At 47.4% G+C, this 13936-nt stretch overlaps 1 protein-coding gene across 2 annotated transcripts in view; it reads left to right on the plus strand.

The window, feature by feature from the left end:
* DGKI (diacylglycerol kinase iota) overlaps nucleotides 1-13936 on the plus strand; it is a 403697-nt gene that overhangs the window by 90100 nt on the left and 299661 nt on the right. Inside the window, exon 1 of one of the 2 annotated variants that reach the window (XM_045855646.1) lies at nucleotides 1083-1183. The exons of the other annotated variant lie outside the window; for it this stretch is intronic. Within the exon in view, the coding sequence (XP_045711602.1) occupies nucleotides 1095-1183 (89 nt within the window). The 5' untranslated portion in view covers nucleotides 1083-1094. Of the gene's footprint in view, nucleotides 1-1082; nucleotides 1184-13936 lie in introns of those variants that run through there. 2 annotated transcript variants of the gene reach the window in all.

Genomic DNA, 13936 nt, shown 5'->3' on the forward strand with positions numbered 1-13936 from the left:
CCAGCTGTGTCCCCTCGCCTCCCTCACACGCTCTTTCTGTCTTCTTGGACTCTGGACTAGGTAGTTTGTTTCGTCGTTGTTTTGCTGCTGCTGTTCTCTTGCTTCTCATTGACGATTTACAACTTAGTTTCCCTTTTTGGAAACAACTTCCCCTCTTCCTTCCCCTTTAAATAAGAATATTGAGGCAGAATCATTGGTTGCCCCATCTCAGTGGGACTGGTGGCCCTGAGGCCATTTTCTCATTCTTCGGCCATTCAGTGGGGCTGCTCTCTGGGAGCCGGTGGGACCTGCCCCCAGAGCCGTTATAACAGTGCTGATGTCCTTGAGGTTTTAGTTCAGGAATGGAGTTGCTCATCCATGGCCTCTGTTCACCTGGGGCTGGGAACCTGGCAAAGAGAAAGACTGAATTCGAGTCACAGAGAATGCAAAGTGAATTCGTGAAACATTCTATCAGTCCCTCGTGTGGGTACAGACTGGCTCAGACCTTACACCCCGTTCCTCCCTAGGTGTTTTTGACTCCTCTGCCCCTCTGCCCCTCTGCATCCTTTGTCAGGGAGGGGCTGACTAAACCTTCCCCTGAATGTGTGTGTGTGTGTGTGTGTGTGTGTGCGTGCGCACTCATAGGCAGACTGCTTGGGGACAGGGCAGCTGGGTCCTGCAAGGCCTTGGAGTTCTTGCAGGCTTCCTGCATACCCTGGTGGGCGCTCCAACAGTAGCTGGCAGACTCTCCCAGGGATCCCGGCTCCAAGTCTAATGCCATCTGCCCAGCTAATCCACTTTCCGGGCCAGTGTCTAGCGCCAGAGTGTGTCTGGATCTGCGAGTATCCTGGTGCCATTTAAACCGACTCCGAGCTCCCGGGGATCGGCTTGCAGCCTTTGTTATCTTTTGGCAGAGGCACCCGATCTTTTTCTTTCTCCTTCTCTTGGTGGTCAGACCACTGGAGCTTAACTTGGTTTATTATTTAGGGACCTCGTGGGGAGGAGTCGAGGTGATTGCACTGCACACAGAGTCCCAGGCTTCCAGGCGGGCAGAGTGCGCGCGTGTGTCTGGTGTGTGCGTGTGAGTCCGTGAGTGCCAGCGGCTGTTTGGAAGGATGAGTCTGGGGTGGATGAACCTCTTCTGCAGAAGCTGCAGGAACCAGGACGGGCACGCAGGGCCGGCGTCCTCGTCCTCGGATGGCTGGTGAGTAACGAGGGACTGACTGCCTAGTTTTTGTTCTGAGTTGTAGCCAAAGCCAAAAATGTAGCCGATCAATAGTAGGTCTTTCTTTCTTCCCCCTCTTTATAGACTCAAGTTGGTGAATCAGGACCCCTATTTATGCCTTTGTGGAGATTGTGAGATCTGATTTTTCTCTTATTTTTGTATTGATTATGAGATGGGAGGGATGGGAGTTTGCCACCCACAGATGTTCATGATTAATTAATTGCCCACCTCTTCTCCTCGGTTTCCCCCAGGGTTTATTATACGGGGAAAAACCTTTCTGGAACAGGCTGAATGGGGGCTTGTTCTGTGGACAGGTTTCAGAAAAAGCTAGAGTTTTAGTCTGAATGTCATTGTGACAGAATTTATGATTTTGAAACATATTGACAGATTGTTTGTGGTTATGTATTTAAACCCACGGTCAGTCATATGTACGTTGTATTAAATATAGTGAAATGATTGGCTAGTATCTAGACATAATCAATGAACGGAGATGTTGCTTTAGTTTTCTATTGTTATTATCATATTGTTGTTGTCTGTTTTCTTAACAAGTGTGTTAAGAGTCCATATAGGATCAAATGTTTCTCAGTGAGACTGCCAAAATGATCATAAATTGTTCTTATACTTGTTTTTATGTTCCAAGATTTAATCCAGGGATTGGAAAACTATAGTGTACAGGTCCATATGGCCCACTGCCTGTTCTCGTGAATAAAGTTTTATTGAAACACAAGTACATCGTGAAGTTAAGTAGTTGCAGCAGAGTCTCTGTGACCCAGAAAGCCTAGAATATTTAGTATTTGACTCTTAACAGACTCAAGTTGCCGTGTTCTGGTTTGATTTACTCTTTTCCTTTATCTACTTTCAAGAGGTGTACAGTGATATGAAATAGTTAGGGGTTCTTTTTTATTGAGTTATAATTGACATATAACATTATATTAGTTTCAGGTATACAACGTAATGATTTGGTATCTCTAAGGGGATCTGTAATGGAAGAATGAGTCCTTATTTGTGCACAAGGAGATTCTAAACCAACTGAACTTGCAGGAGAGAGACCCCTGCACCATGTCTAGGGACAGATATTCACAGGCCCTGCCGAGTGCAAGGTAGCCTGTCAGGTGCTCTGAGAGGTGGTCAGGTGAATGGAATACGTCCTGAGCTCAGAGAGTTAACTTTCCAATAGGAGGAGTCTGCTGTTTAATAAGGATGTCTGACAGGCACTATAGAGTCAGTAGAAAAATACCGTATTTTTGCCGTGTATAATGTACACTTTTTTTTGCCCAAATTTTTGAGGGAAAAATAAGGATACACATTATACATAGGTATAATACTAGATTACACACCAACCATGGGTATAATAATGGGTATGATAATCCCATGTAGAATGTGCACAAAAATGTGGGTGCGTGTTATACACGGCAAACTACGGTACATATTGTTACGAGATTCAAAGGACATGGAATGACTTCTGTAGCCCCGCGTGGTAGGTGGAAACTGGAATGGAAATTAAGAAACAGATTGTGGCGAGAGACGCTTGCTTCTTGTAGCAGCAAAGGAGAGCGCCGTTGCCTCCCGCTGCTCACTGAGGTAGACCCGTGCTTCTGTGCTAGAGGAGGCTCGTTCCTTCCCAAGAAGGGGTAGGAGGAGCCTTGGCCAGCTGTTTGGCATGAGATGCACAGTTACCATAGACTCAGAGATGCCTCACTTTAGGCCCGAGTTAGGAACCAAAATAAGATTAAAGCCAAAGTAGATTAGGGATCTTCGACTAATATCTCACTTATTTTATAACTGAAGAAACTGGGGCCAACAGATCTAGTTAGCTGTATAAAATTGTCTCTGGAACGCAGGACTTCTGACTGCCTGGTCTTTAAATTCTATTACAGTATTTTTCTCTCTCTCTCTCCAATTTTTAAGCCAGAGTCTCCGAGGTGCACAGAACATCTCAGTGTTATTAGCATAAAGTCTCAATGCTTTAAAGACCTGCATTAACATGCCAGTTCTTTCTTTGTCCTCCAGAATTCCCAATGTCACAATTGGAGGAGTAAAGTATTGGCGGAGAGACTTAAGACTCTGTTTTCTCCCAGCTGCCCTGGGGGACTGCATATGGGGTAGGTTGGGTGGGGCTTTTGGCTCTGCTGGAGTGCCCCTATTTTTATACTGCTGCCGTAGGGCTTTATTTGGGGGGAGGCACAGGGATGGGTAGATGTGGAAATGGCCTACAGGTCATGGGGGAAGCCTTGAACTTCCATTCAGCTGCCAACCAGTAATCGCTTGTTCGTTCACGTGGTATTTATTGAGCACCTACTATGTCTTGTTGACAGCTCTACCTTGGTTTCTCTAGGACTATGTTCTCTTCCCTTACCCAGGCTGAGGCTGCCTGCTTTTCTGACAGTGCTTGACCTTAGGGCCTCCTGTTCTGTGTTCCCATCCAGTCGCCTCTTGGGAGGACTCTCTGATGGCAGTGGTGTGTCCTTGTGCTGGCGACTGTCACTCGTGACACTGTGCTCTGCCTGTCTGCATTTTCCTGGTCTCTGTGGCCAGTTCTGGTCCTGTTTTCCGGCTTGTACCCAACCCCACTGAGCATATCAAGCTCCAGATTCTGGGTCCCACCGGAGGCCCGGTCATTGCAGGGAACAGCCCCATCCCTACCGACATCCGGAGTCAGGACTTCCGGGACATTGTCTCCACTTCAGGGATGGCATTTATGCACTGCATATCAATTCACTCATTTAACAGTGTCCTAGGCAAGGACGTAATGGTGAAGATGATCAAGTCCCTACTCGCATAGCCTGTGTGTTTGCAGATGGGGAATGAGGGTTGGATTTTGGATAACCTCAGGTATCCTGATTTCTCATGTGTACAATGATAAGTTTGAAGTTGGTAAACGTAAATATTCCTGTTCGGTTAAACATTCAACCTATAAAATTTCTTCTTCTTATTCTTTTTAAAAAGATTTTATTAATTTGTTTTTCGAGGGAGGGGAAGAGAGGGAGAAAGAGAGGGAGAGAAACATCAATCGGTTGCCTCTTGCATGCGCTCCAGTCAGGGACCAAACCTGCATATCAGTTCACTCACGCAGCCAGGCCTGTGCCCTGACTGGGAATCGAACTGGAGACCCTTGGCTTTGTGGGATGATGCTCAGCCAACTGAGCCATGCTGGACCGGATTAAAATGTCTTCTTTTCAGTCACTTTTCGCCCTCCTTCTCACTTCCTCTGCCTACACCTGATTGAATATTATGTTAGCTAAAGGGATAAAAATAACGAGGAATTTTTATGCAGCCCCCCCGCCCCCCAAAAAAGTGAAAGAGAGAGAAAAAAAGGAATTCTTTAGACCCTGGGTAAGATGGGCCAGTTGGATCTCAAAGTGGGAAGCGACAGCCCTTTGACACCTGTGGCTGGAGGGGGGACTCTGCTTGGGAAAAATGAACAGCATCTCTAGAAGTGATCGAGGATGTATCAGCCAGGAAGAGGGGCGGGGGAGGTGGAGAGCCCCACAGCTCTCCCCTTACCATAGAGTTCTGCTCTTGTGTTTTGCAAATTGAAGAAACACAAACAGCTGATATTTTATGATTTGAGCACTGAAAGGCAGAAGACGGAGGAGCTGTTTATCGTAGGCGAATGAAAGACTTTTGTTTTATTAGTTTAATGATAGCAGAATGGCCGGAGCTGGATTCATAAATTCTTGAGGATCACTCTGGATACAGCAACCATACATTTCCATTTCAAATACTGCATTCTGTTGCTTCCATAAATAATCCCGCAGTCATAACTTATATGTTAATATTTGGTTCAGAAAATGTAATCACCGGTTGCTGTTTTAGTCTGTGAGGCATGATGCTAAATTATCTTGTCATCCAACTCAATTTTCATTGTTATCTCTTTGGCAATTTTATTGGAAGAAACCAGTGACTTGTAAATTATAAAATGTTAATAACCTCAGTCATAATTTCCTCCCATTACCCACGTGTCTTTAAGATGCTCTCTCTCAATTCTGACGAATATTTCTCTAAAGGTTTTAAAAGGGCTGGATCAGGATTTGTTTGGTGCAATTAGGTTGAGCACGGTGGATTAAAATAAATTTTTGGTGGTATATAAGCAGTATACTATGAGGCATTGAGTGAGCAAAAAATCCTCTTTAGTTGTGCTAAACCAATTAGATTCCAGGGTCTATTTGTTATAGCAGCAGCATCTAGCTAGTCTATTCTAATGAATACAAACCTATTTTATAGACAGTAAAATAAGGTCTTTAAAAAATTGAAAAGTTGCCCTGGCTGGTGTAGCTCAGTGGATTGAGCTCAGGCTGCAAACCAAAGCATTGCAGGTTCGATTCCCAGTCAGGGCACATGCCTGGGTTGCAGGCTATGACCTCCAGCCACTGCACATTGATGTTTCTCTCTCTCTCTCTTTCTCCCTCCCTTCCCTCTCTAAAAATGAATAAATAAAATCTTTTTAAAAAATTGAAAAGTAAAAAAATACACAAAAGAAAATAAAAATTCCCTATGACTTCCTTTTTTCCCCAGGAAATCATACTAGAATGTAAGCTGTCCAAGAGGCGGAGGTATTGTCTGTCCTGTGTGTGCCCTGTGTCTGCTCCAAATAGTACTTGGCACGTAGACACTCAGCAGATGTCTGTGGGGTGGATGGGTCACACTTTCAGGTGTATCCTTCAAGTCTTTTCTTTCTACATACATGTGTAAGCAGATTGCATAGTAATGGTTACACCTTTAAATCGTATTCTGTGTTTCAGTTTTGTACCTGACTCATTCATTCCAACCATGGATATATCTATACTTGGAAGTTTTTAGAGGACCAGGAAAAAATAGAATGGAAATAGCATTATGTAAGTAATGATTTGGGGACATTTTGTTTATATTTCAACTCTTAGTGGTTAAGAAATCTAGAATTGGCCTTTCCTTTTTTGTGCCTTCATTCATCATCTGCAGAGCTGTATTTTAGAATCAGCATTTAGGTGCAGGTAGTATTTGATGGTGATGATGATAATGATGATAGTGATATATGGACAAAAGTAAGAGCTAAGATTCTGGAGTCAGAAGAACCTGATTTTGAATTTCTTCTCTCCCATAGCAATAGATTATTGACCTTGGACAAGTGTCTTATACTTTGTAAACCTTGTTTCGCTGTCTATAAAATGGGTTTGCATTTGTTAGGATAGGCAAGCTGGAGCATGTTGCTATAACAAATAAGCCCTGGCATCTGAGGGGTGCAACACAATACAAGAGTGTTTTCTGCTCACACAGAGTCTGAGGCAAGGCTGGGTGGCTGGGTCGGGGTAGGGGTGGGGTGGGGGGAGTGCTCTGCTCTCTCTTTGACTCAGGGTCCAGGTCGCCTTCTTCTTGTGATTCTGCCATCCCATCTCAACATGGGATCTTCAGCAGCAAAGGAGAAGACAGCCTGGTGACAGCAGCCACGTTAACTGCTTGATGTGGAGAAATTACACATCGGCTACCACTGCCGCTCCCGCGTCACTGCGCAGATCTAGGCATGTAGCTGCCCTCAAGCACAGGCGCTGGAGGAGGGCGTTCGGGCACTAGGGAGGGAAGGGGACCGGGAGTGGTGAGAACTGGTGGTTTTGCAGCAGGTCTAGTGACAGTGACTTCGGTCAGTGTTGGCGTCATCCCGACCTTCACCAGCCTGTGGTTAAAAAAACTTCGATTACATTCTGTTTTCTCCATCTTATGTTATAATGGCAAGGACTCTCAGTAGCCAAAGTGCTAGAAATAACTTGCTGTCAGAATACCTTTCAGGGATTCTGAGGAATTTGCAATGTCCTGCCTTCTGGGTATTCTCTAAGAGTTTGTTTATTTGTTTATTTGCTTGTTTGTTTTAAACCCTTGATATGTTTATTGATTCTTGTGGGGGGGGGAGGGACATTGATGTGAAAGAGAAACATCAATCGGTTGCCTCCTGTACTTGCCTTGACTGGGGATTGAACCCACAACCCAGTTGTGTACCCTGACCAGGAATCGAACCCTAGACCTTTTGGTGGATGGGATGATGCTAGAACTGACTGAGCCCCCCGGCCAGGGCTGTGAGAGGTCTTAGATTTTCTCATCCTGGTGCCTCATCTTGCCCCTTTGCCAGCCTGGTACCACTGAGAGCACTTGCCCTGTGCCTGTCCTGTCCGCCACCACATCGGGGACCGCCACTGTGCCCTCTTCTTGTGTGTTCCCTCATTCCCTTCAGGAACCGTCACCACGGGGCTCAGCTCCGAGGAACCCACTGAGGCCTCGAGGCTAAAGCGAGCAAACCACAGACGATGACTTAGAGCTGTTGCCAGGCGTGTGTGGACTCACGGAGCCTCAGCCCTAAACCTAACCCCAGAGACTCCTGTTCTGCTCGTTCTGGACCCGCCTCCCTGTCGACCCCACCACAGGCACTGGTTCACGCCGCTCCGTGCTTGAGCGTCCAGACCCGACTTCCCTGCCCTGTGTCAAGGCATTTAAAAGCAAACAAACAAACAAACAAACCCATTACTACATCCAGGATGACTGCCAGTGAAAACCCACTTTCCTCCTGCGGACATTTCACAGCATGGCTGTCTGCAGTGTCTCTGACAATGTAACGCAATGATTGACAGCACATCGACCCAAATCTGGATTATCCGGGCTCAAGCCATGGCCCATCCAGGCTGTGCTTTGGCGAGACCGTGTCCCCTCCATGCAGCCTTTCCTCGAGGGGCTGGGGGCGCGGAGACAGGGCTTCACCTCCTTCCTGAGACCCCCGCCTCCGTCTCCCGGGAGCAGAAGTCTGGAGATGCAAGCAGGATGTCTCAGGAACAAACCAGGATCTCAAGGGTTGATCAGTTCTGGATCAAGCTTTGGGAGAAAAACAAAAACAAACCCCCCATTTTAGCCCTGTGCACACAGTTCTGTTCATGCGGCCATTTTTCATCCTTAAATAGGTACTGAATACGTTAGTCTGAAGTTTTTCGACTGGGTTTTGTTTTTTTTTTGTGGGGGTGGTGAGGTTGGGGGTGGGGGGTTAGGCTTTTCCAAAAAAGAATGGGAAGGAGTTTGTCTTCCAAATATCTGCCCCAAAGGAAAAAAAATAGTCTTCACTTTGTAAGGCAAAAACCTACAAATGGGTGTTTTTACAACTTCACAATAATTTTAAAAGTCCGATTCCCAGCAGAATTCCCTTATGTTAGGTATTAGGATTATAGTGAAACAGTCTCGCATTTCCATGTCTTATCTTCCCGTGAATCCCTTTATATAACAAACTCCATTTTACATAAAGATGTTAGTCCTGCTGGGGTTATTTCGGGGCCAAGCCCTTTTTCCTCACTCACCCACTTAATTTTTCCTTCCCAACTTCGATTTTTTCTCATTTATTCTCTTTCCTGCCATAGCCCTGAATGAAACATAGGCTATTTATATACTGGGGCTTTCATTCTGTGAGCATTTCCTTTGTGGTTTGCATATTGATCTCATCACGTAGGTCTGAGCCTGTTTCTGCCTCCGAAATGACTCTGGCGTGCACCTGGGTCTGTGTGCTCAGGTCCTGCCTGTCTGTGGGGGGCAGTGGGGGTGATGGAGCGCTCCCTCAGGTGTCCCTGTGCACACCTGGCTGGGGCAGTTGTCCCTGGCTGACTCTTGGGCACTTCCTTAGTTAAAGCTCTGTTATCACCCAGAACACCTCAGGTTCTCTACTGCCAGGGAACCCTAACTCGGAAGGATTTTAACGTTCCGTTTCTTCCTCTTGGAGGTAACAGATCACCCACCACTGCCAGAACTGACAGAACTGGATGGCAGTAGGTGGGCGAGGGTGGTGGAGGTGGCGCGAGGAATGGCAGTCATCAGTTTGGGAACAGCCTCCAAGCCAAAGAACTGCCTTTGGCATTTGAGAACAATATGAGAGCGTTCATCTCTCTCCCTCTGTGGAAGAAGGCACGCTGTAAATCTGACTCAAGCCAGGAACTATTTATGGGAGATCGTTATTGAAGAACTGCTAGGTGATTTTTCGGTTAGTAGAGGCTGGGAGAGATTGTGGCTCTGGCCGTGAGAACTTGCTGGGGACTCCCTGTAAGTTTTGTCCAGGTGCCCAGTAAGGCAGATGTAAGCTCTTGATGAGAGTCTTTTTAAGGGAACCAAAATTGTGCTTCTGCCCCGTGTTTGCAGACGTAAAGGCATTAGCATAGAGGGTTGTGATTGGATAGCAGCCCCTATGGTTTTCAGCGTTGCTAGGACTAGGAGGTTTTATTTTCAACTCTCGAGTGCACTTTTTTATGTCACCCACAACATTGCAAATGTGTGAAATTGGAGCGAGCATCCCAATTTGTCCCCACAGTGATCATACTGGCTTCAACCACCAGTGCCTGAGGGACTGGCTCCCGCAGAGATTCAAATAGGTATTTGGGCACAGGTGGTCATGAGGGCGAGCAGGTTCCAATCAAACCCAGCACCTGGGGATTGGGTCGTTCTGTCACTCAGGCACAGGTGTCCCTTGGAGCACCGCCCCGTGCTTCCTGCAGACATCTTTCTGGGTCAACCACGACCTCTCCGTGATCCTAACAAGGAGTCAGCGCACAGAGGGACGTGATGTATTTGGAATTCGAGATAAGCCAGAAGGAACCTTGTGGGATTAAGTCTCTTCTTTAAGTTGGGTCGTGGGTTTTTACGTGCCCTCTTCTCAAACCTCTGCCGCCACGCGCCCCCCACCCCCCCGCCATCTACCCCCCCCGTCTATCTGCGTTTGCTCTGAGTATTGCAAATGTCAGGTTTGTGTGCACAGGCATCTGTACACCGCGTTGGAATGAATAATACCTCCAATGCGTATGCACAGGAGTGTGTGCCTGCGGCAGGCGGACTGTTGCACACTTACTGTCTCTTACTAGTCAAATTAAGGAGATTGTGTAGTGAGGCCTTCCCTGGGCACAGCCTCTGACGGATTGGTTTTCTCCTTTTTGGTGTTCCTGCTTGGGCGGGAGGCACGGAAGGAGAGGCGAACGGCTTACTGCAAGCGAAAACGGTACTGTCCTTCCACGCTGGGACGGGCATTTCATTGGCCTGTTTACTGGTGCTTTTCTAGTTTGCAAAACAGCCCTTCAGGTGAAGATTTTGTAGCCCATTTTGAAGATGAAGAAACTGGGGCTCAGAGAGGTTCAGTAACTTTCCCAGTTGCTCAGCGTGTGACGGACTGGGATTTGCCCCCGGAGCCACCTCCAGAGCCCGCTTTGCCCGCAGTGTTCCGGCGGCCTGGCACACGGGGCGCAGCCGAACAGCCCGGCCAGCTTTGGTCTGACAGCAGCCGCGGTCGAGGCGGGTTTCGTTTTTTGGTGATGGTTATTGAAAATGCCCGTCCCGGGCTGAGCATTCCGACACCAGCAAGCCCGAGAAGCTTTCCAGAGATGTTCCCTCGGTTAAATATTTGCATGGCTTCGGAACACACTGAACAGCCAAGCATGGGGCTGATTGATGTGGAGGGAGAAAGGGACTGGGCTGCCTCGGTAGTTTCTAGTTTCCGTGTCCGAGCGAGACCTTCTCCGATGCTGCCTTTTCGAGGCTGGAGGAGTGACTGCGGCGAGTCCCTGATGACAGCCTGATGGGTGTTCCCCGTACACCTGCCCCTGCCAGAGCGGAGGCACAGGGCAGCCAGGCTGATGCCCCAGGGGAACTTCCGTGCAGGCCGGCCTCAGGCGTCCTCCCCGCGGAGATGCCTCGCATCCAACAACACCCGGCGTTCCTGCCAGGCAGCACTGATTCGATCTCACTTTTCCTCCAGGATGGCGCGGATAAAATCCGAAGTAGGAAACGGAGGAGGCCCGTCTCTCCTCTAGGATTAATGAACTGAGATATTTTAAATTTATTTCAGAACGTGTGTTTGTGCAGCATGTCTCTCGGGCTGCCGAAGCAGAGTGTGTGCTTCCATTTCTTAGAGGCCCTCATTTCCAAGTCCTGTTGCAGGACTTCAAGGAGGAGGGGGGGTACTCAGAAGTACCTTGCTGTGGATGGCTTACCCTTCAGTTTTACTCCAAGGCAAGTGATGGGTTGATGTTCTCGGTTGTAGTGAGAGGCTGCTCCTTTCCTTTTGCAACCTTGAAGTCACAGGGGCACAAAATGACTGGGCAACACCCAGAGGAATCACGGAGTCCTCCGTGCCAACCTTCTCTGGTCAGCCAGGTTCATTCTGCAATTGGCAAGGATAGACTGGGAAGCAGCTGTTCACTCTCATCTGCTCTAATGACAAATGGGAAAAGTAGGGAAGAAGGGAATCAGGGGGCATATGTCCAAAAAGAACTTCCTTTGGATGGTCTGGAAGATAAAAAGCCTTCAGGAGGACCTGGCAGACACATCTGTGGAGCACTTTTTATTTTTTTTAATTTTTTAAAGATTTTATTTATTTATTTTTAGAGAGGGAAGGGAGGGAGATAGAGACAGAGATAGAGATACAGATAGAGAGAGAGGGAGAGAGAGAGAGAAACATCAATGTGTGGTTGCTGGGGGCTGTGGCCTGCAGCCCAGGCATGTGGCCTGACTGGGAATCGAACCTGTGACACTTTGGTTCGCAGCCCGTGCTCAATCCACTGAGCTATGCCAGCCAGGGCGGAGGATTGATGCCAGTCCCTTTCATAGCCACCCTCCCACTGGCCCTTCTGACCACTACACGGTGTGTTGGACAAATGGCGCTGTTCTTCCAGGTGGAGGGAGGGACCAGGGGTTAAAACCTCCCCTTGTGAGATCAGCAGGAGAACCAGAACTGGCGTCCACAGAGGAGTCCTGTCTGAGGTCCCGTAGGAAGCCACACCATCCTAATTTCCAGATGTGTTTTCCTTTTATGCAGATCACGCAGCATCTCTGAAAAATCCAGGGAAGCCTAAACTTTTCTTGTTTAACATTTTAGACATGGGAGGAGGCTTAGAATTTACTTTGTCCATCCTTTCATTTTAGAGATGAGGAAAACGAGCGCCAGAGAGAAGGTGTGACTTTCACAGGGTGGACTAATTCTGGGGCCCCAGCTAGTCTGTCAGGTACCGGGTGTGAATGCACCAAACTGCACCATGGGAGAACTGAGCCCCACAGGCGCATGGCTTATCCAGCGGAGGTGGCTTTGTGCAAAGGAAGAGATGCCCCCCTCCCAGGCGCACACAGAGCCAGGCCGGATCATGGCTTAGAGAGCTGGGTGCGGGTGGATGTGAGCTCCTGGTCCCTGATTTGTGATTCAGCAACTGTGCTCTGTACAAGGTGTCTCTGCCTGGTTCTGCAGCTCATTTAATGCAGATTGGGATGGGCAGCATTACTGAGTGAGGGGGTAAGCTCTTCATCGGGTAGATGAAGGTGTCCATATGTCTACTAATCGCTCTTAATTGGCATAAATCAATCAAACTTGAAGGATAAGGGGTGAATCTGTCTTTTCTTCTTTGTAGTTACGGGCATGAATAATTAGGGTGAAACCAGACCTGCGTGTGCTGGTTTGACTGATGACGGGCATCTTCAAAATTGTAGCGAAGGAAAGAGACTTAATGAAAGTCTGGCAGACTTCATCCTGAGTATCTAGTGAATTGAATGTGAAAAGGGAAAAGAGAAAACCCTACTTCTCTGTGTATTAAAAAAAAGTGCAAGGCAGGGCGGGATCCTTTGAAGAATCATTTTCCAAGTTTACACCACTGCAAAAGGACATTTCCTCTGGAGCCAGACTTCAAATGGACAAAGTCAGGTTGGTGTCAGCAGTTAATGCTGAAGGTTTTAAATGTACCTTCCCCTCAATGTTGCTACAAGTGCCTTTTATTTATATGGCATTTTATATCAGAAGGTCAAAGTCAATGTGACATTGACAAGTCATGACAAATTCTTTGGTAGTGAAAATAGCCCTACGTTACGGTGTTGAGATCTTTATTGTAAATAATCATAGGGTAGCCCAGGCTCCCCTTTGTGTATGCCTCATCACAGTTATAATAAAGCTCATTATTCGTAGGCTCGTGTTTAATGTGTGTCTCCCGCATTCACCTGGAGTCCATCTAGCACTCTGGCTAAGGATGGAGGCCCTGAGGTTGGCTTCAAAGTTCGCTTTTGTCCATTAGTAGCTGCGTGACTCTGGTTAAGTCACTTAATCCCTCTGTGCTTCATTCTGCATCTGTGCAATGACAGTCACATTAGGACATATGTCTTACGGGCGTATACTGGGTGCATTGAATGCGGGAACCCATGTGGTTGATTAGCACCGTGCCTGGAACACGGAAACCCTCGGTACGAGTTGGCTGCTACCGCCAGTGGACTATGAGGGACTATTTCTGCTTTATATCATCTTATTCCCGGATTTGGGGCCCATAGAAAAACAGCAGATATTGGGTGAATAAATTAACGGCCCATTTCTTCGTAGCTCCAGTGCAGTGAAGCCTCAGATTGCCACAGATGTAATGTGTGAAATTAGCTCCCATGCGGCTGGGCCTTTTCTTCGGTGCGGCGTATCTGTTGCCACACTTCGTTTAACTCCAGATGGATGTGCCCTTCCGTTGACAGCTGATGTTTAGACCAGCGATTTCCAACCGGTGGGCCGCGAGGGTTTTTAATGCATGCAGTACCTGACTGTTTAGTCAGGGGCGCTGACCTCTTTCCCTTTAGGGTGTCCAATACCAAAATGACAACCACCAATGCAACAATAGCTGTCCACTGAATGAATCAAAATTATACCTGTTTTTTTTTGTCAGATTGACAAGACATACATTTTTTGCAGTGCTGCAGAAGTTTAGTCATTAGTTTTTGTGTGCCGTGAGATGAAAA

Source organism: Phyllostomus hastatus, unplaced genomic scaffold (assembly GCF_019186645.2).
Source record: "Phyllostomus hastatus isolate PE091 unplaced genomic scaffold, TTU_PhHast_1.1 phas_scaffold_114, whole genome shotgun sequence".
Lineage (NCBI taxonomy): Eukaryota > Metazoa > Chordata > Mammalia > Chiroptera > Phyllostomidae > Phyllostomus > Phyllostomus hastatus.